Source organism: Pipistrellus hanaki (genome assembly GCF_964339955.1).
Source record: "Pipistrellus hanaki genome assembly, chromosome: 16".
NCBI lineage: Eukaryota > Metazoa > Chordata > Mammalia > Chiroptera > Vespertilionidae > Pipistrellus > Pipistrellus hanaki.
The window spans coordinates 41,595,807-41,622,186 of record NC_140518.1 but is presented as its reverse complement, the minus strand read 5'-3'; the positions used below and the strand labels follow the sequence as shown (position 1 = coordinate 41,622,186).

At 44.2% G+C, this 26,380-nt stretch overlaps 1 protein-coding gene across 1 annotated transcript in view; it reads right to left on the bottom strand.

Moving 5' to 3' along the window:
* DNAH9 (dynein axonemal heavy chain 9) overlaps nt 1-26,380 on the bottom strand; it is a gene marked incomplete at its 5' end in the record, with an annotated part of 292,809 nt that overhangs the window by 165,432 nt on the left and 100,997 nt on the right. Inside the window, 4 exons of the mRNA XM_084863896.1 lie at nt 9,555-9,842; nt 14,283-14,421; nt 16,715-16,872; nt 21,618-21,722. Of these exons, the coding sequence (XP_084720022.1) occupies nt 9,555-9,842; nt 14,283-14,421; nt 16,715-16,872; nt 21,618-21,722 (690 nt within the window). The remainder of the gene's footprint in view (nt 1-9,554; nt 9,843-14,282; nt 14,422-16,714; nt 16,873-21,617; nt 21,723-26,380) is intronic.

Below are 26,380 nucleotides of genomic sequence, written 5' to 3'. Positions count from 1 at the left end.
AGCATACTCACAGAAATGTACAAGCATCACTACTATTAAATTTGAGGACATTTTATTATCACAAAAGAAAAAAACCATACCCATTAGCTGTCACACCCCACCTCCCCATCCCTACCTCAGCCATATGCAACCCCTGATATACATTTTGCCTCTATAGATTTGCCTATTTTGGATGTTTCCTATAAATAGATTCATAAAATAGGTGGTATTTGTGAATGGCTTATTTTATTTGTGATTTTTTTCAAGGCTCATTCAGGCTGCAGCATTTCCGGTTCTCCATTCCTCTTCATAGCTGAATAAAGTTCCATCCTGTAAGGACACCACGTTTCTTTCTTCATCCATCAACTGATAAAGAGGTTATTTGTACTTTCTGACTATTATAAATCCACCAACTTCCACCAGTTTCTTTTGTAAGATAAATATATAAACATCCCTCTACTCCGGTCTATCTTTTTTTTTCTTTGCACCTCCTATCTTCCTTCAGATACATTTTACTTTTACATTGCCATGTTTGATAACATCTACATTCTGTTCTGTACTTGTATTTAGAAATTTTACATTTTCCATGATTCTAAGAGTTGAAGACAAATAGTGATTTACATTTTTATGATTTTAGATATTTTTCACTACAGAAGAAAGAAGTTACCTGGAATATATTGTGTTCTCTGAAGGCCTAGTGTCCTGACTTATCAGAGGAAGTTCTAGGCATCAATCCAAGGTCAAATGAATACTCTTTCTTTACACTATATACATCGATCACTATCGGGTTGCAGTAACTTTAAAAAATATTTTACTTTAATTTAAAAATAATCTTGTATTACCTAATTATAGTTGACATATAATATCACATTAAGTTTCAGCTGTATGACATAGTGATTCGACATTTATATAACTTATGAAGTGATCACCCCCATAAGGCTAGTAATCATCTGATGCCTCACATAGTTATTACAGTACTAGTAGCCCTGCACACAGATCCGTACGTGAGTAGCTTGCTATCGCTTGCCTCAGCTGGCTACCCGCCCAACACTGCAGGTAGCTCTCTGCTGCTCTTAGCTCGCTGCCTTGCCCTGCTGGAGCTCCACCCATTCCCCCTCATAGCTTGCTGCTTTGCCCCCTCCTGTAGCTTTTCACCATCACTTGTAGTTCGCTGTCCCACCCTACTGCAGATCTGTGATCTGGTCATTATGCAGTTGGTCATTATGCCTCAAGGCATTAATGGATAATTAGCATATTCCTCTCTTATTATATAGGATTATTGACTATATTATATAGGCTGTACTTTACATTCATGTGACTGTTTTTATAACTAGAAATTTGCACATCTTAATCTCTTCCCCATCTTTATCAATTCCCTCTTAATCGGCCCTTCTTCCCCCATTCCCCAGGCAACCATCAAAATGTTCTCTGTATCTATGAGTTTGTTTCTTTGTTCTTCAGATTCTACATATAAGTAAAATCACATGGTATTTTTTCTTTGTCTGATATTTTATGTAGCATAATACTCTCTAGGTTTATCCATGTTGTCACAAATGGCAAGATTTTTTTTTTTTTTTTATGGTGGAGTAATATTCCATTGTATATATGTACCACTTTTTTATCCACTCATCCAATGATGGGCACTTAGGTTGCTACAAAGCTGCTGTAGATAATGCTGCAACCAACATAGGAACACATTGTTTTCAGCTTCTTTGAATGAATACTCAGAAGTAGAATTTCTGGGTCCTTCTTTGTTTCTTGACATAACCTTTGTTTTAAAGTATATTTTGTCTAAGTATTGATACCCTAGTGTTTTCTTCATTTCCATTTGCATAAAATATTTCTTTCCATCCCTTTACTTTCAGCCTGTGTGTCTTCTTATCTGAAGTGGGAATCTGGCAGATAGCATATGTATGGGTTTTGTTTTCTTATCCATTCAGCCACCCTATATCATTTTATTGGAGCATTTAACTCATTTTAATTTAAAATAATTATTGCCATTCTATTATTGTTATTTTTTTTCTTCTCCCTTTAATATTTCTTATAATACTGATTTGGTGAAAATGAACTCCTTCAGCCTTTTTTTTTTTTTTTTTTTTTTTTTTAAATCTGGGAAGCTCTTTATCTCTCCTTTGAATCTAAATGATAGCCTTGCTGGGTAAAATAATCTTGTTGTAGATCCTTGCTTTTCATAACTTAGAATATTTCTTGTCACTACCTTCTGGTCTATAAAGTTTCTGTTGAGAAATTAGCTGAGTCTTATGGGATCTCCCTTGCTGGTAACTCACTGCCTTTCTCTTATTGCTTTTAAGATTCTCTTTATCACCTTTGGCATTTAAATTATGATGTGTCTTGGTGTGGGCCTCTTTGGGTTCACACTGCTTGGGACTCTCTGTGCTTTCTGGGCTTGTAATTTTATTTCTTCCTCCAGGTTAGGGAAGTTCCATTCTTACTTCTTGAAATAGGTTTTCAATCACTTGCTCTTTTTCTTCTCCTTCTGGCACCTTTATTCATAAAGAGCTGCTGGCAGGGGCTGACTCCATGATATTGTTTTACTTGATGCTGTCTCAGAAGTTCCTTAAGCTATCCTTTTTAAAAATTATTTTTTTTTCTTTTTGCTGTTCTAATTGGGTGTTTTATTGTCTTCCAAATTGCTGATTTGATTCTCTATTTCATCTGATTTTCTGTTGATTCCCTTTAGTATTCTTATTTCAGTTATTACATTATTGATTTTTTATTGTGGTTTTTTTTTATGTTTTCTATGCCCCCTTTTATGTTTCCTATCTATTTATTAAAGTTCTCACTTAGATCATTTACTCTTCCCCTACATTCATTCAACATCCTTAAAACTAGCGCTTTGAATTCTGCATCTGGTGGACTGCTTGTCTCCATTATGTTTAGTTTCTTTCCTGGAGTTTTGTCCTGTTCTTTCATTTGGGACATTTTTTTGTCTCTTAATTTTGGGTGTCTCCCTCTATTAATTTCTGTGTATTAGGTAGAGCTGCTAATATAGCTCTGTCACCTGTCTTATGGGGTTAGCACAGTCTCCCTGGCCACCTGAGCCGGGTACTCCATGAATGTACTTTGTGTGGGTAGTGTGTGCCTTCCTGTTGTAATTGAGCTTTGATTGTTCTTGGCAACTAGAGGGAGTGAGCCTCAGGCTGATTGCTGTGAGGACTGGCTGCAGCTACTGGGTAAGAGCTGCTGGCAGGGGCTGACTCCATGAAGCAGGATTGTTGTAGTTGGGCTCTGGTGCCTGCTAAGTCTTCCCTTTGGAAGTGTCATTTGTGAAGGTGGTTGTGTGGTGCTCTGGTGTTGTTTGAAGCTTGCTCCTGGATGCATTGGTTCTGGAGCCTTTAGAGAGGGGTTCTGGTGCCAGCCATGGTCAGCTGTTACAATGGCTTTTACCAGCAGTTCTGTCTGAGAAAAGCTGCTCCACCAGACCTCACCCTGAAGCCAGACAATTCAGTTCCTTCAGCTTTTTGAGCTGTTGCCCCAGGGCTGGAGCTTAGAGCAAGTGAGTCCATCAGCAAGTCCATATGCAGACCCTTTAAGAGGGATGGCTGGGACTTCAGCACCTCTGCATCTCAAAGAGCCACAATCTCTGCTGGTTTTCCCAGCCAGACTTGTCTTCCTGGCACTGGAACCCTGGACTCCTCAGCCCAGTGTGGGCCTGGGACCTCTTACTCCTCAGGAGGAACTGCCACAACTGATGTCCTTCTGGCTTCTTGACTACCAGACATGAGTGTGGGATCAGCCTGTTTCAAGTCTCTACCCCTCCTGCCAGTCTCAACGTGGCTTCTTCTGTATATCCTTAGTTATAAACCTCCATCCAGCTAGTCTTCAGGTTGTTCCCAAGGACGGTTGTTCTGTGGTTTAGTTGTAACTGTGATGTGGGAGTGAGAGGAGGTGAGCACAACATTTAGCTACCCTGTCATCTTGACTGGGGGTCCCACATTTCCTTTTTAAAATATAATTTAGACCATGACATTTTTTTCCTCTTGGAGTTTTAAAAATGTATTTAATATATTTTTATTAATTTCAGAGAGGAAGGGAGAGAGATAGAAACATCAAAGATGAGAGAGAATAATGATTGGCTGCCTCCAGCATGCCTTTTTCTTGGGTCAAGCCTGCAAACCGGGCATGTGCCCTTGATCGGAATTGAACCTGGAAACCTTCACTACACAGGTTGACGCTCTATCCATTGAGACAAACTAGGTAGGGCTCTTGGAGTTTTTAATTAATTTTCTTTCTCTTTGTTAGAAAAACAACAGCACTTGCCTTACTTCCCATAACTTAAACGTTAAATAAAATACATAAAAACATTCTTGTTAGTCTATTCTTGCTTGTAATGTATCCATTTTTGAGGCCCTTTTTCCAGGAGACCATGGATTTCCTGCTCTAATTTCAAGTTTTTGCTTTCTAGTTCTGCTAATAGCTATGATTCCAGGATTATTTTTTATTATTGATTTTTTTTAAAGTCCAATGATATTTTTCTCGCTTTTAATCCTGTTCTGCTGTAGTATCTCTGCAAATAAGCTATTTAAAAAGTTGCATAAGAAGTAAAATGCATGACTCTGAAAATAACTTGAATCCTAGTCTTGAAATAGTTTCCCTTTCATACCTTGTCCTTATCTTTTAGCACCTGATATTGCTGTCAAGAGCTTCCGATGTCGTTCTGAATTCCATTCCTCCAGAATCACCCGTACTGCCACCCCATCACCCAGAAGCTTATCTTTCATTCTTGATCCTTGACTTCTGACTTTCCGTTATGAGTCCATCTAATTCCACTCTGCTCTGTACTGACTGAGACTGCCCAGTCTGGCTGCATGTCTCCAGCTCCAGCAGGTCCTCTCTGCTCTTTCTCCCTAGAATTCCCATTGGGAACATGTCACATAACCTAGATTGATCCTATGCACTAGCATGTCCTCTTGCCTCTTGTACTTTCTCTCTTTGTGTATTATATATAGGGCATCCTAGAAATGTATACACACACTTTGAGTAATCATAAAGGCAGTGTTTATTAAAATACATTTCATTTAAAAATTGAGCTATCAACTGTTAAAGTGTATATTCATTTTTAGGACACCTTGTATATATGTTATATATGTTATATTTTATTATATATGCTATATATATGTGTGTGAGTTATATTTTATTATAGATGCAATATATATATATATATATATATATATATATATATATATATATATATATATATCCTGTTTAATAAAAGCCTAATATACAAATTTTCCCCTGGATTGGAGTTCCTCTGGAAGTTTGATTGCTCGACCGGTTGCTATGACATGCACCTGACCACCAGGGGGCAGATGCTCCAACCAGTAGGTTAGCTTGCTGCGGGCACTGGTGGGCTGGACTGGAAAGTGAGGTATGAGGTGAGAGCCATCAGAAAGCTCCCAGAGTTTGGCCTGAGCCCGGGGCAGAGGCAGGTGGGGGCAGGGGCAGGAGCCAGGACAGATCGGGTGGCACAGGAGGCTGCTATGAATGATCCGAGAGCTTGGACTGCATAGCCCTCCGCAGCCTGTGGCATTCTCAGTGCACAATTTATAATCTTCAGAGCTGCTTCTTTTTATTTGTTAACTTTCACTAACTACTCCAGGAGAGTGGGTAGCACCTTAAAGGAAGGATGGGCCAGGTGCGCCCTCCCGAGGCCAAGGGGCAGCCTCGGGCTCCCAGGGACGCAGCAGAGAGGGGAGCGGGGCTCAGTAGGAGAAACCCCACCCGTGCACTGAATTTTATGTATCATCAATGATACAACTCCTTTCAAAGCGCTCTTTACAATTTTCCAAGAGTTCTTTTTCTTCTTTACAATTCTCCAAGAGTTCTTTCCCATCTCGTTCTTGTTTTATTGATATATTTTTCTTAATTTTCCTCAAGGATATTAATTAGAATGTTCAAAATGTTCCCTTCTTTATTTCCACTGTAATCAGTTGCTCTGTGTGTGTCTGTCTGCGTGCATCTCCCGTGCTGCTGGCTCTTTCCAGTGTCTGAAGAGCCTCAAGGTTGAATGAAGAGCGGCCTCGTTTCCTAGGAGCTGGGATGGGTGCTGCCTGCTGCCACTGAGCGAGTCTCTCCCCGGTGCAGGGCTGAAAGGAGGCTCTGCACCCAAGGCCAGACCTTGGGCTCTGTCTTTGTCCTTTAACTTGTGGGAGAGTGAGCAGGTGTCTGGCCTTCAGGCCAGGGGGCTCCAAGCAAACGAAAGGGCTTTAGAGAAGGCATTAGTACGAGCTGAGTCGTGGTTTTTCTCAGAAATAATAAATTCCCTCAGACCTTTCTTTTAGGCTGCGTGCTGAATGCCTGACTGCACAGAATCTGCCTCTGGGAAGCTGGGGACTAGAATGGGGAGCTGGGAGAAGAGTATGGGGGAGGAGGGACAAATGCCAAAATTATAGGGTAAACAGATTTGATGACCCACCTCTGTCTGTTTTCAATGCTCTTTCTCATCTCTGCCCTCCTTCACTGCCAACTCCAAGTCCAGAGCTTCTCTTGGATTCTGCTTGGCAGGCAGGCATTTCCTGCCCCCTCTTCTGAAGCCCTTTCTAAGTATATTCTGGCCCCTGCACCTTGCTCAGCTTGACGAGTCAACCTGCTTTCATCTTCTTTCCATTTTTCCAGAAATGTATTCCACGATCCCCTTCTTTGTTTCCACATTTTAATGGGCTTCTTTTTCTTACCCCCCCTCCAATGTATACATCACATTTAAAGATCATTGGATGCCATCCCAAACCAGAGCCTCACGAGGGTTTTGATGGATTAACTTTCAGAAGCTTTGGTGGACAGTGCAAGTCAAAACTGGATGGGAAACATCCTCTGTTCTGAGAGCCTCTAGCAGAGGACATCTGTCTTATCCGAGGAGCAGAAAGTGGTTCTGAGAAAGAAGGGGCAAAACAGAATGTGGGCAGCTGACAAATAAATGGAAAGGAAGGCTGAGGTTCTGAGTAGGAAAAAGTGCTGAAAATGGGGAAGGACGGTCATATTCCTCAGCAGATTCCCAGAGCGTTGGGGAAGATGTGTAAGGTCCCGAATTAAGGCATCAGCCCCAGGGCTCTGCATTGAATTTAACTCAACTCTGAGGCGGGGGCCTCATAGGAACAGACTATCTAAGAGGAAACCCTCAGCCTGGCATTCAAGGCCCTCTATGTCATGGTTCCATATTATCTGCCCTACTGCCTACTCACTCTCCTTACCCTGGAAATGGCACCCCCAATCCATTTTTCTCTAGCAACTGGACTTTTTGCTGCTGCTAGTAGAATCTCTGTTTCTCCATCTACCCATTTGCAGACCCTTTTCCCTCTACCTGGAAGGCCCCTCTGCCCATCTCTGCCTTTAAAAAGTCTATTCACCAAACGTAAAAAGAAAGAGGTTGGGTGCAGGGAAGGGCCCGCTAGCAAAAACAATCCAGCTGCAAAGGACCAGGTGATGTTTCTTCTGTAAAATGGAATCCCAGACATCGATTTGCAATTCCATTTATATGTAGCTAGGGTTTAATCTCTGCTATTGAATGTATTGTGTGCTGGAAAAGCCTCCCACCTTGGAGTGAAGAAGGCCCCCAGCCTGTGCATTCCTCAAGGGGGAGCTCTTTCTTTCCTGGGAAAAGCTTAGTGGAATTTCTTGGAGGAGTAATGGCATCCCAGCTTCCTCAACTGGAATGTGCCTCATCTGACCCTGCCTGGGAGGTTTGGGGGAACCTAATAGGATACAGAATATAAACACAGTGAAATCTAAAGTGACGCGTATGTGAGTCTTAGACATATTATCATAGAGGAAAACATTTCATCCATGTCCCTGGACCCCAGAACCCTTTTTTTGTGGCACCTGTCACATCCAGCTCCAAGGCATCGGTTATTTCTGTGCAGGCACTTCTACTCTAGTGGCATTTATGCATCCTGAAAATTGCACAGTAAAAATGACAGGCTCATGGAAAAATGGGGTTGGGAAAGGCCACTCAAAATGTACAGAATTTTGTATCCCAAGCCCTAAAAACTCAACAATTCCTCCTAATCCCAGTAAAAATACTAGCACATTGAAATCATTAGAGAGCTTTTACCCTACATCATGTCTTATTAATTTTTTGAAGCCTTAATTCTGGGGCCTGTCCTTTCTTTTTCAACAGGTAGATCATGGATATATTGACTTCCAATAAAGGCCATTTTAATCACAAAATAAAAGCCTGTTCTCGATGGAGCCTTATTCGTGAATGCAGTGTTTTAACCAGTGGGGAAATGTCTTTACCTGCCCGAGCCTTCCTAGAACACAGTACAAACCACCATAGTTCCTAGAGCCATAAAAATAGTTATATTTACACTAAAGTTTCAGGGTCTATTTTTTCCCCCCAACTCTATATCTATGGCTAAATGTACTCATTTTCTATTGCTGTTGTAACAAATCACTGCAAGCTTAAAGGCTTAAACAACACAAGGTTATTATCTATTAGTCCTGGGGGTCAGAAGTCCAAAATGGGTATCATAGACGCTCATCAAGGTATGTACAGGGCTGGTTCCTTCTGGAAGCTTTAGGGTAGAATCTGTTTTCTTGCCTTTACCAGCTTTCATAGGCTGCCCACATTCCCTGGCTCATGGTCCCTCCTCCATCTTCAAAGCCAGCGATGGCTAGTTGAGTCTTCTCCCATGGCATCACTCTGACACGCAAATCTTATATCACTCTTTCCCTTATGAAGGCCCTTGTGATTATATTGGGCCACCCAGTAAACCAGGATCATTCCTCATCTCAAGGTCAGATGATTAGAAACCTAATTCTATCTGCAACCTCAATCCCCCTTTGCCATGGAATGGAGCATATTCACACATTTTGGGGATTTGAATGTGGATATCTTGGAGAATTTGAATGTGGATATCTTGGAGGGGAGGTATTATTTTGCCTACCACCCTAAGATTTTGTTCTTTAGTTGTAAAAAGCCTGTCTCTGATCATGTCAAAACATTTACAAGAGCAGCCGAAACCGGTTTGGCTCAGTGGTAGAGCATCGGTCTGCGGACTGAAAGGTCCCAGGTTCGATTCCGGTCAAGGGCATGTACCTGAGTTGTAGGCACATCCCCAGTAGGGGGTGTGCAAGAGGCAGCTGGTCAATGTTTCTCTCTCATCGACATTTCTAGCTCTCTATATCTCTCTGTTCTTCTCTGTAAAAAATCAATAAAATATATGATAATCTCATTTAAAAAAAAAAAACATTTACAAGAGCAGAAAAATGTATGTGAATACACATGGCTTCCCCATTATATCACTTCATTCCTCTATAATCACATATGAAGTAATTCCCCCAAAAAGGAACACATGCTATAGCAGAGCAGACTGTGTCTTATTGCTCCCATTCACCTGAACTCCCTGATGGTCAGGGCTCTGTCTTTCACCGTTCTCCACACCACGCATTTCACATTGCGGGTGCCACAATAAAGAACTTTTGAAATGAACTGAGTTATTACAAAGTATATAAATATCTGCACAACTGAAGCAACCCATTGGATTAAGACTGAAGTGTAATAAATTATTCAAGTAGAGAATGAAGAGACAACTCTTGGGAGGGAAAACCCCATGTACCTTGAGCACAAAGTTGTCCTCAGCCTGGAGCTTCAGGTCCACGACCGCCTTCCTAACCAATGCTTCAAAGTTGAGGTCTCTCCTCCGAGGGACGTCCAGGGTGGGGAAGAGGTCCCCGATCAGGCCCATGAACACAGGCATGTCATCAGTCACTATCTTGGGGATGTTGAAATCTCGCAGGGAGCGCATCAGGACTTGGTCTTCAGGCCTGTCAGGGTCTCCTCGCTTTAGAGATCCTGCCACCACCAGCACAGACTTGATGGCCCGCAGGCCCCAGTCATAGTGATCCTGAGGGAAGGCAGCAAAGGTTAGACTTGAGTTGCTGGGATGCAGAACACCATATGCTCAGGATAGTGTATGAAGAATTACATATATCATTTCAGTATTAGGTCATTTTCAGACCAAGGCAGAGGTATAGCAGGAGATGGTGATCTTGGAACCCTAATTACTGGGTTGGCATTAGTTATTTTTCTAGTTGTGACGACAACAAAGCAGACACAGAATGTACAGGGAGGTGGGGGTCAGGAAGATTAGCAAAGCCACTTCTAAGCCTTTCCAGCTACCCTTGTAATCAAGTATATTAGCTCTTAGAAACTGTTGAGGCTGAGCATACATGCCCTATGGTAAACACTACACTTGCCTCCTCCCATGACCACAACTAAATTATAGAGGATCAATCCCACCCACTGATGTGCCAATAGCAATCAAGGTTCAACCACAACAGGAGAGCCTACACAACCCACACAAGGGACACTCTTGGAGCAGCCAGGTCAAGTGAACAGAGAGACTGAGATTGGGTTCCCACAGGACATCTACTACATGAGGCTACTCTCCCAAGACTGGGAGACATGGCAGATATACCTAAAACAAAGAAAAAAATAGAGGGAGGCACACAAAATGAATAAAACAAAGAAACAAACAACAAATGTCTCAAATGAAAGAACAAAAACACTCCCAAAAAGAAAAACAAAAGGGAGACAAGCAATCTACGAGATGCAGAGTTCAAAACAATGGGTATAAGGATGCTCAATGATCATAGAGAAAGAATAGATGAACACAGTGAGAACTTTAACAAAGAGATAGGAAACATAAAAAAAAATTATAGAAACCATAAAAAAAAAAACAGTTAGGAATGAAGAACACATAAACTGAAATAAGAATACATTAAAGAGAATCAATAGTAGATCAGATGAAGCAGAGAATCAAACCAGTGATTCCAGAAAATTTATAATTGAAACAGAAAAAAAGAACTTTAAAATATGAAGATAGCTTAAGGGACTTCTAAGACAACATCAAGTGTAACAATATCTGCATCATAAAGGTACTAGAGGAGAAGAGAAAAAGCAAGGGATTGAAGACCTATTTCAAGAAACAATGACTGAAAATTCCCTAACCTGGGGAAGAAAATAAACTTACAAGCCCAGGAAACAGAAAGAGTCCCAAGCGATATGAACCCATAGAGGCTCACATCAAGATATATTACAATTAAAATGCCAAAGGTGATAGACAAAGAGAAAATCTTAAAAACAACAAGAAAAAAGCAGTTAATTACCTGCAAGAGAGCTTCCATGAGACTGTCAACTAATTTCTCAACAGAAACTCTGCCAACTAGAAGAGATTATTGTGAAATATTCAAAGTGATGAAAAGTAAATACTTACAACCAAGATTATTCTGCTCAGCAAGGCTGTGACTTAAATTAGAAGGAGATATAAAAAATTAGAAGTTCATCCCTACCAAACCAGTGTTATAAGAAAAAAAGAGAAAGGAATCCAAACACAGCACTATAGAAATTTATCAACATACAAGAGAAGAAAGTAAGAAAATATTAAAGGAACAGAAAAGAACTAAGAGAAACAAACATCAGAAAACAATTAATGAAATGGCAATAACTAATACCTATCAATAATCACTTTAATTGTAAATGGATGAAATGCTGCAATCAAGAGAATAATGGGTAAAGAAAGTGATATGTATATACAATAGGATATTCCTCAACTATGAAAAAGAATGAAATCATACAACTTGCAGCATCACAGATGGATCTAGAGAATATTAAGCTATGTGAAATAAGTCAGACAGAAAGACAAATGTTAGTACCATATGATTTCACTTATACTCGGAATCTAAAAAACAAAATAAACAAACAGACAAGACAGAAGCAAACTCATAGATATGGAGAACAAACTTATAGTTGCCAGATTGGAGGGAGATGGTGTGTTGGCAGCTGGGTTAAAAAAAAGTGAGGGGCTTAAAAAGTACAAATTGGCAGTTACAAAATAGTCACAGGGGTGCAAAATACAGGATATCCTATATAATAAAAGGGTAATATGTAAATCAACGGAATGAAGAACTGAAATAAGAATACATTAAAGAGAACCAATAGTTGCTATGATGCACATTGACCACCAGGGAGCAAGCGCTCGAAGTGGGAGCTGCCCTGAGCCCACAGGCCCCAACCTCCTGATCAGGGCCTGCTGACCAACCTCTCAGTCCCTTCCCCCAGCTGGCAGGCTCTAATTGCCCAATGGGGAACGGGGAACCGGGGATGGGTGGCAGCGGACGCAGGCAGCACCAGGCCAAGGCCCCACCCCACCGGTCACCCCATACACTGAGGGCGACTGGTGTCGGGGAACAGGGCCAGCAAGTGGTTGAGAATGGACAACCTCTCAGTCCTCCCCCTCTGTCCCCTCACCCCTGGCTGGCAGGCTCCAATCACCTGATGGCGAACAGGCGGTGAACGGTGGCACGGGGCAGGGCCAGCTGCCAGCAGCCTGGGAAGATGACCCTGATTGCAGGCTAGGCCTAGGGACCATATCTGTGTGTGAATGTTGTGCGCCAGGCCTCTAATAGTTAATAATATTGTAATCATACATAGTGTTAGGTAGGTGCAAGACTTATCATGGGAATCACTTTGCTAGCAACCCACAATGCTGTGTACCTGAAATTAATATAATGTTGAATGTTAAAAATATTTTGTCAAAGATGGAACCCACTGGTCACAAGACCTGATTACAGACTCTGTGGAAGAGTGGACCATGCTGCTGACATCACGTTTCAGTGCAGTGTGGTGGCGAAGTGGTAAAGAGGGTGCAGTTTAGAACATAGAATCTGAACTGAGTCAGACCTAGTTTCAAATCCAGGCTCTGCTACTTTCTTCATAGCAGATTGTTATTTAGTTAGAGCTGTGATACACACCATAAAGCACAATTCAGTGTGCCATGAAGACAACTGACATGGTCGCTATATTTAAATTAATGGCCTTCCCTCCTCTGAACCTGTAGATATCCTATTTCTTCTGGCCTTGACTGTACTTCTTTCTCATTGGTGCTTGACTGAATTCTATTCCCTCTGGTCTTAATATTGTTTCTCCAAGGCAGTCTGATCTAATGTTCTGCTACCATGTTCTTTTTCTTCATTGTGCACCAAACTCAAAGAAACCAATGTAGGTACAGTAAGTACAATACAGAGAAGGCTGAGAAATGAAGCTGTGGAAGTAGGCAAAAGAAGTTTCTGTATAAGTCTCCAGCGGAAAGTGACAAGTATATTGACTTTTTTTTTTCTAAGAAGGTTGAGGAACATTTTTAGGTGACCACTCTAGCTGGTGGCTAAAGAATGAATTCGAGGGACTGAAGTTGAGGCAGAGAACCTAGTAGAGAGGAGGCTCTAAAAGTTTAAGCAAGAGACCTGTGCTTGGAACTAAAGTTTTAGAAAGAACATAACACATTTGAGATACATCCAGAGGGTAGAATGAAAAACAGTTCCTTCCTGATAAGACATAGGGCTGAGGTAGAGGAAAGTATCAAGGATAACTTCCAAGATTCCAGAACCAGCAAGTGGATAAAGTTACCGAAGGAAGAAATGCAGGAGAAGCCGGCTTGGGTGGAAGTTAGTAGGAAGATCAGCTTTAGATGTTGAGCTGTAGGTGCTCTTTAGACCCTCAGGGGAGCTGTGGTATAGACCATTGAATACACAGGGTCAGAGTTCAAAAGAGAGGTTTGGGGTGGAGTCGTGAAAGTAAGTCACTGGACTGGAAGTCAATGGTGGTGAACCTAGAGAGAGGATGCAATGAGCAAAGGGCCTGGGGAGTGTGAGGAAATTAGGAGAGGTGTTTTTTTGTTTGTTTGTTTTTTTTGTTTTTTTTTTTAAATCCATCTTGGACAGATATCGCAGGGTTGAGAGAGCCTGTGTTTTGGCAACAAAGGTGATCCAAGTAAGAGATCCCCAAAGCGAGTAGAACTCATTGGAAATAGCCAGGGAAGCCTGATTGCCACCAAAAAATTCTTTATATCCAAGGCACAAGTCAGATGTTCTTGGTCACATCTGAGGGTGTTATTTCTGTGAGGAGATCTGCCTGAACAGAAGCCACATTTACAGCCACGCAGCGGTGAGAAGCATGACTCCTCAGTGCCCGGTTCTCCCTCCCTAACTCTCTCCATCTCCCGTTTTCCTCAGCTGCTGCGTGTTTCTCATGGGACACTGGTGATCTATGAGGTGCTGCTACACATTCAATTAAAAGCGGGAGTTCTGTAGTCAATTGTTTCAAAGGCCGGGCTAAGAAAATGGACACAGATCTTAATTACAGAAGTGTCCAGAGCTTTTAATGTGCTTCTGGGTACAGCGGCTCTATGAGAAGGCTCTTAAGTCTCCCTGATACATTGGCCCTGGAATCCGTCCAGCGCTAAGGCAATCACACATGATGGACTTTTTCAGTGAACTAGGGAATGTACCTGTTTGGAGAGAAGCTCTTTGCACAGCCGGTAAAGGGTGATGAACTTTCTGGCTAATGACCGGGCTTCAATGAATCCTTCCGCCACCAGCATGATTTCACAGATCAGCTCAAAGTCTGGAACCACCATGGCGCAGGGCCTGGGGCAGGGAGACAAGGGCGGAGAGAGTTGTCAACCACGCAGTCAAAGGGGAGCTTACAGGACTGGCTGAGATCACAGAAGAAGGACTCTGTGAGTGCCAACACTTGGTCCTTAGCAGTGATTTCATCTAAGACTTTCATGGTAGAACCTTGAGAAGAAGGCTGAGAAGTGAAGCTGTGGAAGTAGGCAAAAAACACTGCCTGGGTTCAAACTCCGGTTCTGTCCATTACTAGTTAACTGAGCATAAAGAAAGGGAGCTCTCTTTCCCAAGCTGATGAAGGAAGGTAGCAGTCAGGGGGAGTTGGGGCTTTGATTCACATCTGTAACTTGAGCCCAGTGTGCTTTTCATAAGGCAGAGCTTAGTAAAGAACAAGGTCTAGAAGGATTAGGGGCTGAGGGGGAGGAGTTGAGTCTCTATTAGTGCCTACAAGAAACTGAGAATCTCTCTGTTTTTCATCCTGAACGTCTGTCTCTTCCAAGCCCAGACACTCAATCTTGTTTGCATACAATATAAATATTTAATGCTGACGGTTAAAGTAAGTACTTATTAACCTCACATTGTCACAAAATGGGACATACAGAGGGGATTTTTTTTCCTAATAGGAAAATTTACTTTGATTTTTTTTTCTCCCCTCTGCCTCTGGAAACATTTTATTTTAAAAGTACTTCTTTTTAAATTAATTTATTATGTATGTAATGGGAGTCTAAGGTTGTTACATTCTTTAATTGCATTTTTTTCCCTACACCGATACAAAATTTTCAAAAACATTTCATTCAAGTACAGTTTTCTTTAAATTAATTTACATTGCATTCAAAGTCAAAGGAGCAACCAAGTACTTAGAAACTCAAAATAGTTTTCAATATGAAAAAAGGTTAAATATGTATCCACATAGTGGAATGCAATGTGGCCATGGTAACGCTGTAAAAGAAAAACTATTTAATGACATGGGAAGACGTTAACCAATGAAGGCAGGATGCGAATCTATACAGGTCTGATCCCAAGTCTGAAAAAGAATTCTCTACCCACAAAACACTGGAAGGAAGAATGCCAAAGGGCTACACTGACTATCTCTGATTATACGCCTGGGATGCGGAGGAGCAGAGAGGCCGGAGTCAGACTGCCTGGGTTCAAACACTGGTTCTGTCCGTTACTAGTTAACCCTAGTAGCCTACCCTGAGCAATTTGCTGAGTTCATTGGCTTTCTCACTGTACCACACGGTATTCTATGGCACCAGCTTAGCCAGCCTGTTGAAATTCCATCAAGCTCCTGGCTGAAGAGGGGACCTGCCTGAAGGAGGAGGTGTCCACACCACTCCTGTAATACAGGCATATGCCACCGCTAGGCCAGCTCAAGGGAGGGCTTGAGGACACGGGGGCTTTTCAGTGGCCTCCTGGGCCTTCGCATCCTTAGAGAGCACCAGGGATCTCAGTTCAGAGATAAGGTGCACCGTTCTATCAGCTTCCACAACCTCTCTCAGGAAATCCTTCAGTAGGCGGGAGTTAGAAGCCATAAAGCATCTTTCCGTTTCCTCTGTGTTGGGCTGACTTCTCTTGTCTGAACAAAGAATGGAGGTTCCCGGTCCTGCTAGGAAGTATGTTTGTGTTTTCTTATCAATATGGGAAAGATTTTAAAACATGGCACTATCCACCACTGGCAAAGGTAAACTGAGAGACACGTTCTCCTGCGTTGCTACTGGGGATGCAGCTTGGCACTTCTCTTTTTCCAAAGCAATCTGGCAATGCGTACCAAAAGCCTTAACAACGTTCCTCCCTGGCAACTTGGTGATTCTGCTTCTGGGAAGCTGGCCAAAGAAAGCAATCATGCATATAGAAAGGAAGCTGACAAAGATGTGTATTACACCATTATGCATACACTTACTTTACATGTTACAAACAGTCTTAATGTTTAACTAAGGGGGACTAGTTAGTTTCATTGTGGACCAAGTACTTGATAGAATAAAAATGCGGTCATGAAGTGAGATTTATTAAGATTACCTGCCAGAAGAAACTATTTACAATAGGATTATAATAGACTATGAAATGAAAAAATAAAACAATATAAAACTGTGCAGACAACATATGTAGACTACAACATAGGATTTCAAAACGTGCATGTAAGGTAAGAGAACACAAGCAAAAATCATTTTACTGGTGATGGCGTTAAGGATGGTTTTTAAAAAAATCTACTTTTCTATCTATCCCAGATTTCCTCTCTGTAGGCCACACCTCTCCTGCGGAAGACATGACAGAGGCTTCTGCTTGGGGCCTCAGAGGGGCGGGCTGTGCTCACCGGAAGAGCGCCTTCAGGTTCTCGGGCAGCTCCGTGCGGCCCGCGTAGCCGGGGTTCATGGTGATGAAGATGCCCACGGAGGGGTTCAGGCTGATCTCCTCTCCGAGGAAGTTGAACTTCTCCTTCTTATCTCGAATTGCATCCTGAATGCTCTTCACCTGGTGAGAAAGTCAATAGACAGGTGTGCACATTGTGTGTCTTTGTTGGAGTGGAAGCCAAAACTGGGGAAACCCCCCCCCCCACCACCACCATTAATACAGATACGTGTTTTGTGGTCCCTTTCCCTGAGGGACAGGCCCAGTGACCACAACCTGGCCCCCTTCCCTGAGAGACAGGCCCAGTGACCGCAACCTGGGCCGTTTCCTGAGAGACAGGCCCAGTGACTGCAACCCAGGCCGTTTCCCTGAGGGACGGGCCCAGTGGTCACAACCTGGGCCCTCACTGATGTCTATGGATGTGCTTAAAGGAACTGTGGCCACACACCACATTTCTAACACGGTGGCAGGAGGATGGGAGGCACGGCGAGCCGGTGTCTAACTCTCTGTGCGTGGGCCCCCTGTAGTAACACCGTGTGTTAGCACTGACCACGCACTGACCATGCACTGAGCACCGTTCTGAGCACTTTTTATGTATTAACTCACTTGATCCTCAACCCAACCCCTGTGGGGGGCACCTTTTTGTTTTGTTTTGCTCACATTTTTTTATTTTTAAAAGAGTATTGTTATTGTTGAAAGCATTACAGATGACCCCCCTTCCACCTCCCCAGGCCTTCACCCCACTATTGTCTGTGTCCTTGGGTTATGTGTATATGCATGTAAGTTATTTGGTTAATCTCTCCCCCACCCCTAACCTTCCCTCTGAGATGTATCAGTCTGTTCCATGCTCCTGTGTCTCTGGATCTATTTTGTTCTTCTGTTTATTTTAATTACATTCCACAAATGAGGTCATGTGATACTTGTCTTTCTCTGATGGGCTTATTTTGCTTAGCATAATGCTCTCCAGGTCCCTCCATGCTGTTGCAAATGGTAAGAGTTCTTTCTTTTTTACAGCCTTGTGGTATTCCACTGTGTAGATGTACCAGCTTTTTAATCCATTCATCTTCTGATGGGCACTTGGTCTGTTGCCAGAACTTAGCTATTATAGATTGTGCTGCTGTGAACATAGGGGTGCATATATCCTTTCTGATTGGTGCTTCAGGTTTCTTAGGATATAGTCCTATAGGGGAGCACTTCAATGTTATAATCCCCATTTCTCTATGATGAAATGGAGGCATTGAGAAGTGCAGGGGTTTGCCCAACCTTACACAGCTACTAAGTGGTGATGTCTGAATTTGAATCAGGCAAGTGAATCCTGGAGCAGGGGCTCTTGGAGAAGACTCCAGCACTTACCCTCCAGGCTTATTCTAAGGATTAAGTTAAATAGCGTCATGGAGTTTAGGATGTGCTGGGTGGCGTGGCTTAGCAGCCAGAGCATCGGCTCACATACAGAAGGGTGTCAGGTTTGAGTCCAGTCAAGGGCACGTACCTGGGTTGCAGGCTTGCTCCCAGGCCCCTGTCAGGGTGAGGGAGGGAGGCAACCAATCTATGTGTCTCTCTCACATTGATGTTTCTCTCTCTGTGTGTCTGTCTCTTTCCTCTCTTTCTCCTTTCCCCCTCCCTTCTACTCTCTCTGAAAACCAATAGAAAAAATATCCTCAGATGAGGATTAACAACAACAATTAAGTGCATATAGAAAGCACTTAAAAACAGCAGGTGACATGGAAACTGTCAATGTGTCAATCATCACAGCTGTGGTCCTCGTCTTGGTCTGACTCCTCACAGCCACCTGCTAGTCTACAGAACAGGCTGTACTAAGCCTCGGTGATTTGTATGGAGGTGGCGCTGTTTGGTGAGGAGAAGAAAGAGCCACAGTGGCAAAAATAGGCTGGGGCCACATCCCCCAGAGTGTTAGTGCCTTTCTACAGAGATTAGGCTTTTTCTTAATTGTGGTCTGGAGCCACGGGGATTTAAACTGAAGCTTGACCTGGTCAGTTTGCCATTCTAGATCACTCTTACTAGCAGTGGGGGGAGGAGAAATGAAATTCACCCATTTATTTCCATACCTGGTGCTTTGAAAAGACATGCACACAGATGATCATCAACAGAAGGCAGGAGGCGGGAAGGGGGGTGGGAGAGAGACAATGGGCACACTTGCTCAGCAGGCCCTGGAATGTCTCTGAGCAGTGCTAGCCTCTCAGGGTTTTGAAAGCAATACTGAAAGCTGGGGATGGTACAAGGTTTTTTTCAATGAGCCTCACACTTGGGCTGCAGGCTAACGTGGTCAGTCCTGTTATTTGTACAAAGTGTGTGTGTGTGTGTGTGTGTGTGTGTGTGTGTGAAGGGGGGGGGGGTAGAAGGGAGGAGGAGGGAGAGTGTGCACTGGGCAAGGCTCTCCCCAGTTCCTGAAACAGCAGTGTTTGCAGAATGCACGGCAGTTCTACAATTAGCATTCAGCTCCTTTCCCCAAGTGAAGCTCTCATGAGCAAATGTATCTGGGCTCGTAACAATTAGTTTGAGGCCGACCCTCCAGCGCCCAGCACACCTGCCAAACAGAGGGCTCTACTGGTCCTCCGGCTCAGCACTGCCCTGCCACACAGCCTCTCACCACCCTGCAAGCCAGGTGAGTCCTAAAGGCGGGTTCTCTCCTTAGGCCCCGGGGCTCCCATCTGCAACATCTACTGAGCATCACTTGTTATGGCTGAGGAGGTGAGCTTAATTACCATTTACAAAGTGCTCTGACGCCTCTGGCTGGAGGCAAAAGTGAGCACCAGCCCAGACCTTTTCTGCTGTTCCCTTTGGTATCATTCCCTCCGGCAACACCAGGGCCCGAAGTCCTCAAGCGCAGGGAGAACTGATGATGTAGGACCCGTGGCTTGTGCTTGTGTGTAAATTCTGCAGCCCAGGTTCGGGGCTTATTCAAAAATTCCTTGAGAAGAGTGTTGAGCAGACTGGAGGATGCGTTAGCGTGGAACCATTGGTGTAATGCCAGGCTCTGTTCTCCCGGCTTCTGCAGGACAGGTGAGCTCGAGGGCATTGCCTCACGCAGTCACAGCAATTGAAGTCCCAGGACAAACCACTGGGAGGTGGCAGAGCTCAGGATCCAGGACAACCCTCCAGGTGCAATGGCAGGAGCAGGTGGGCAGAGTGTGTGGGTTGAACTGCAGGCTCAGCAGGTAGAGGCACACACACACAGGTAGGCACAGGCTGGCTTACAGGACTGCAAGGTCCACTTCTTACTCATGGGGTCTGTTTCTCCACTAACTGCTCACCATTCAGGGAGATTTTAAAGCCACAGGGAGTAACAACAAAATAATAACTGACATTTGCTGAGTGCTCAGTAAGTGCCAGGTGCTATTCTGAGAATTTTAGAGGAATTATCCCGCTCAGTCCTCTTCACAGATGTCTGAACTGGGCAGGTCCTAGTTTTATAGATGAGGAAACTGAGGCAGAAGGCAGTTAAGAGACTGTATTATATTACATATGATGTTGACATAGAAGAGGCTAAGGGAGAGATACTTGGAAATTATACTATTTTTGCAACTTTTCTAGAATTTAAACATTTTTTCAAAAGTGAAAAGTTAAAAGGAGAAAATAAATGTGCCAGATGTCCAGCAGTGGTGAGTGGGGCAGCATGAGTTAAAAAACAGGCAATCCAGTGCCACTTCCCCAAACACCTTCTGCCAGAGCCCCGCACACCATCGGGCATGGGGGGGGGGGGGGGCAAAAGTAGGCTTACAGTTGTGAGTGCGCGGAACACAGAATTAATAAAGCTATTGTCATAATCACAGCTTGCGTGTCTTCTTCCACATGAACAACTGTAAACCTGCATCTGCCCACCCCTTCGTATGCATTTTCAGAGGAATTGTTTTATTCGGAAAATACTCACGTTTGTTATAATTTAGAGGCATAAGTTTCCACAAAATAAGAAAAGGTGCTTTTAGAACCCATTAAACAAACAAAAAAGGAAAGCTACATAGGAACCAGGGTCCTACCAGGTGATTTCACACCTGCCCTCCCAAGAGGACATATGGCTGGGAGCTGGGATATTTCTGTTGTCACAGGAGGGCGGACAGGTGCTTAGCTGATGGTGTGAGTTCTCCTCTTGTTCTGCCTGAAGTTGCTCTCGTACCTACACGCGGCTCCACGTCCAGCCCGCCTGTGGCAGGGACATGGTGCTGGGCAGAGGGTGCCCGTGTGGGGGGTGACTGGCTCCTGCCAGGCCAGCTGGAGGGGAGAGGATGCGGCCTTAGCCTCTTCCCCCACGCCTCTGCTGCTGCCCTTTTTCTTTCACTGTTCTTTACCAAGAAAATTCAACAAAAGGCCTGTGGGGACCAAAGTACTCAGTTTTCTTTTCCATATTGTTTACATATTGCTTTAGAAATAAAAGGCTTTAGAAATAAAAGCGAACGATAAGAGGAAAGGAAACCATTTTGACCCAAAGTGTGCGGGCATGAACTGGAAGCACCAGGCCCTGGCTGCTCCCAGACCCCCACGGCTGCTGTCACTGCATGGCGTCCCTCCGCGCTCTGCCTGCTGAAGCAACAGGAGGGGGCTCTGCAGCCACAGCTTCCCCATGGGCAGTGAGGGGGCTCCGCTTACAGGGGGAGCACAGGAACAGGTGCGTCTCTCTAGGGACTGGGGGGCCGCTGGGAGGCTGTCAGGCTCCTGCTCAGGCCTTCGCAGCTGTCATTGAGCTGTGACTGAGGGCAGCCACTGTTCTCCCACTGCCGCCCTGCTCAGAACCAGGGGAAAGAGGAGACGGGGAAGGGGAAGAGGAGTGGCTGAAAACAAGAGGATGCAGACTTCCACAGTGCAGTGCTCAGCATGGAAACCACAGGGCTTCCCGCAACCTCTGGCCCCCATACCTGTACTGCCACCACCGACAAGACCTCCACGGAGATTCGATTAAATTCATCGAAACAGCCCCACGCCCCAGTCTGAGCAAGGCCCTTGTAGATGTTGCCACAGGACTGCAATAAAACATACAAAGATTAAATGACCATCATGCCTGGCTTATCAATACACACCTAAGTCATTTTCATCCTCTTTCTTATAGATACTCCCAGACCCTGGGTTAGAAACTTGTATTAAAATTTCAAGAACAATTAAAAATTTTTTTATGGCTGTGGGTGCCAACAAAAGTCACAGGATCAAACAGAACCTTTTCCAGACACTTAGAACAAAATCCCTTCCAAATGCCATCGGGCTTGCATGACTGTTGATTCTGTAGCTTTCAAAAATCCCAGGAAATGAATAAAATATTTTCCTGCACCAGGCAGACAAAAAGGTCTGCCACTCAGCCTTTGGCATGTGCCGATGAAAAAGATTATGTCTGTATCTTTAAAGCCCGGCCTGAATACCCAGGTTTCCCAGGGCAACAGGAAGCTGGGGGTGGGGCCGAAGCGATAACATCTATAGAAAATAAACAGCAGGTGAGTCTTTCTAAGGAGAGCCAGGAAAGAATTTCAGAGGGTAGATGTATATCTGTCCTAAAAATAAAAACTGTTTTGAGCATTCTGCATGAACTATTAAAGCATGGAGCCATAGAATGGGACAGGTTACTGGCAGACACTCCCAGGGTCATTGGCAAGGAGATATCATGGAAGTGCTGGAAAAATGCAAATAGTAGGAAAGTCCCATTCGTTTACCGAGTGGGTGTGGTTTGACCACCAGCTCCCCAAGGCTCACGGCTCATATGCTAGACTCAGGGGGCTCAGCTCCTCTAAGAACTCCGGTCAGGTGGTGGAGGTAAGGTACTCAAAGAAAACAAGTAAATGGCCACACAAGCAGCGGTTCCAGGGGACAACAGAAAACAGATGTCACAGATGAGTTCAGAGGAGTGGGGTTAAGTGTCCTGGAATCACCAGTTTTGCCAGAGGTGAATTTCAGACACTATGGCAGCAGCCCTTTCCAAAGTTTATTTCATGGAATGCCAGTTCTGGAAGATGCTCCTTGAAGACGAGCATCTGGTCAAGCAAATTTGAGAAACACACATTCTATAACCCAATTTACAACATGTATTAGCATTTTAAGAGCCCGAGAAGTCCTGCACAATTAATTCACCTCAACTGTTTTATATGGCTGGATTTGTTTTTTCTCCTTATGTGGTCCCTGGTTTTCTCAGAATGCACTCTGGCAAACGTTAGTGGAAAGAACATAGGAACAGAAGTCAGAAAATCTGGGGCCTTGGCATCTGACAGACCATATGGTACCTTCAGAGCATGCATTGGGAATGCTGGCTGAATGGGATAACAGTGCCCGTGTAGGCATAATGGAAGGGCGAGGGCTTTCCTGGCAGAGGAAAGATCACAGACAAAGAATGAGCAAAATCATGATGTTTCCACAGAAAAATAAAGGTGAATTTTAGCTGGAAAGTTGAATTCCGAAAGAGGGTCACGGCTATGAAAATACTTGAATTATTAAAAGGAATCTTTGGAGGTTTGAAACAGAGAAAAATGTCGTTAAATCAACACTTTTAGCAGAACCAGTCTAACACTGCATGTGCTAAGTTGGATGTGGGGCAGACTTTGAAAAGAGAGGGAAGAATAAACACCACCTTTAATTAAGCTCCTTGAAGGAAATGATTCCTCTATCCATGCAAATGCTTATTGAGTCTGTATGATGTGGGGGGAACTGTACCAGATCTTGAGGAACCAGCAATGAACAAGGAAGACAGGGCCCCTGTTTCCAGGGGGCTTATGTTCCAGTGGGGAGAACTGACAATGACACAAAAATAAGGCCATTAGCTGGTAAGTCTCCCTGGAGTCTTAAATGAGGGTGAAGTGGCTAGTTCAGATGGAGCAGTCGCATCTCTCTAGGAGGTACTGGCTATTACTATTATTATATTCACTAGAGGCCCAGTGCATGAAATTTATGCACAGGGGTGTGTGTCCCTCAGCCCAGCCTGCATCCTCTCCAATCTGGGACCTCTCGAGGGATGTCTGACTGCCTTTTTAGGACTGATCCCAGTATGATTGGGCCTAAAAGGATAGTCGGACATCCCTCTCACAATCCAGGACTGCTGGCTCCCAACTGCTCGCCTGCCTGCCTTCCTGATTGCCCCTAACCGCTTCTGCCTGTCAGCCTGATCACCCTCCCCCACTACCACTCCCACGCCAGCCTGATTGATTCTTAACTGCTCCCCTGCCAGATTGTTTGCCCCTAACTTCCCTCCCCTGCAGGCCTGGTCCCCCTGCAATTGCCCTTCCCTGTAGGCCTGGTCGCCCTCAACTTTCCTCCTCTGCTGGCCTGGTCACCCCTAACTGCCCTCCCCTGCAGGCCTGATCACTCCCAACTGCCCTCCCCTGCTGGCTATCTTGTGTCCAAATGGGGGCAGCCATCTTGTGTGTTGGAGTGATGGTCAATTTGCATATTATCCTTTTATTAGATAGGATGAGGATATGCATATAGAACATTTGAGATATATACTGGTCAGATTATTATGATCTCTGAATGCATAATCTGGCCACTCAGTATATATACATTAGAAGCCCTATGCATGAATTTGTGCATGGGTGGGTCCAGCCAGGCTGGCCAGGGGGAGGGGACATGGGTGGTTGCTGGCCTGCCTGCTGGTCGAACTCCTGGTCGAGGGGACAATTTGCATATTAGCCTTTTATTATATAGGATATACACTGAGTGGCCAGATTATTATGTGTTCAAAGATCATAATAATCTGGCCACTCAGTGTATAGTAATATCTATTATTATATTTGGGATAATGACAGCAACCTGTCAAATGTCACAAATACTTAAGTGGAAGTTTAGGAATCAAAACTTGCTCTGCTTTTCTACATTAACGGTGGGTTTTTAAACATGTATATCATTGAAAATATTAGAGGTGTTCCCCCTTTAACCCCCATTGTCTCCCTCCACCCCACTCCTAACCTGTTCCCATCTTCCCTGCACTATTGTCTGCCCACAGACTATGCATATATGCATGTAAGTGAAAGTGTTCTTAGGCTGTGGATCCCTTTCATCAAGTGCATACCCAATATATAAAACGGAAAAAGGTGGAGTTTTCATAGGTGGATACTTGTCACTCCTGCAGTGTTCCCCTGGGGGCCTGGACAGAACCCCAAGACTCCGCCTGGCCCTATTTCTGAACCACCCCGACTGTACAGAGGCTCTAGGCTGTAATGTTGCCTTGCTACAAGTTGGTGAGACTCTGGGCTGGGATGAGGGCAAGAAGAGTAGCGTTGAAGACCTAGAAGTGAGAGGCCTGCTGAAGGAGGAGTCAGCATTGGCAACTGACCGGAACTACAGAGGGAAGGACATGAAGCTGTCAGAATATCTCAGAATTTCGCCAAAGCCGGTTTGGCTCAGTGGTAGAGCGTCGGTCTGAGGACTGAAAGGTCCCAGGTTCGATTCCGGTCAAGGGCATGTACCTTGGTTGCGGGCATATCCCCAGTTGGGGGTGTGCAAGAGGCAGCTGGTCGATGTTTCTCTTTCATTGATGTTTCTAGCTCTCTATCTCTCTCCCTTTCTCTCTGTTAAAAATCAATAAAATATATTTAAAAAAAAAAAAAAAAAGAATATCTCAGAATTTCCACCCTGGACCGCAGAGAAAATGAGATTATTCATATTAATGCAGGGGTGAGGAACGTCCAGCCCGTGGGCCCTTATAAGGCCTTCGAAATCATTTGGTCTGGCCCTGCCGAGGCACTAGGGGTGAGTTAATTATACAATTGACCAAATATAGCAGGCTAATTTTTAAGCTGATAAGTTTTTATGGCCCACGAATGATGTTATAAATATCCAAATGGCCCTTGGCAGAAAAAAGGTTCCCCACCCCTGTATTAACGGGACGAGGAATCTGGCCGGGAGGAAGACAGGAGTCAGTGGGAACTCCCTGGGAGGAGAGTGATAACCAAACAAGAGGGAAGGGCGTCCGAATGGAGACGCCCACCACCCAGGGAGAGAGGAGGTAAAGCTGGAAGGCATGTTAGGGGGCCATCAGTGCCTGAGTAAAACTGGAAAACATGAGAGTCAGAAACTGAAGCTGAGAAGGAAGATCAGAGAGGAAGGAGAAGGCAGAAGCTTAATGGTTCAGAAATCAAGCTAGCAGGTTTCGAGGAGCGGGTGTTCTACAGGGTTGCTGTTACAGAAAGTCAGCAAGAACCCGGAGAGTTTTAGGCTCCAAACCATTTGGTGTTTCAGCAATAGCCTCTCTAATCTGAGGCCCAGGGGGAAAGTCTTGCTGCTAAACTATAAAGAAGACTTGAGCAGTCAAACTGCAACCATTTCCAGAGAAAGTGGCCAGTTTTATATGTTTTCCAGCCGGCACTGATGAAGCAACAACTTTCCCTTTTCCCCAAGTCTCTGTATCCTCTGTGTCTCTCCCTCCATCACCAGACACCTCCTAGCAGGATTCCTGTGGCAAAGAGGACTGTGAGGGTTCTTGCCTATGGCCCCAACTCTCTCCAAATCCTCCTGGCTTCACCACCCATTCCTCCCCATGAGCACTAGGTATTATTCAATATTTTAAAAGCTTCTCATTCCATCTTCTCCAGGTTTGCTACCCCATCATTTGCTCATCACCCTCTCTGGCTTGAATAACTGCAATGCTCTTACCACAAAGTTCCTTTCCTTCCAGTCTCCTCCTGTCTCCATTTTCTTCCTTCCAGGA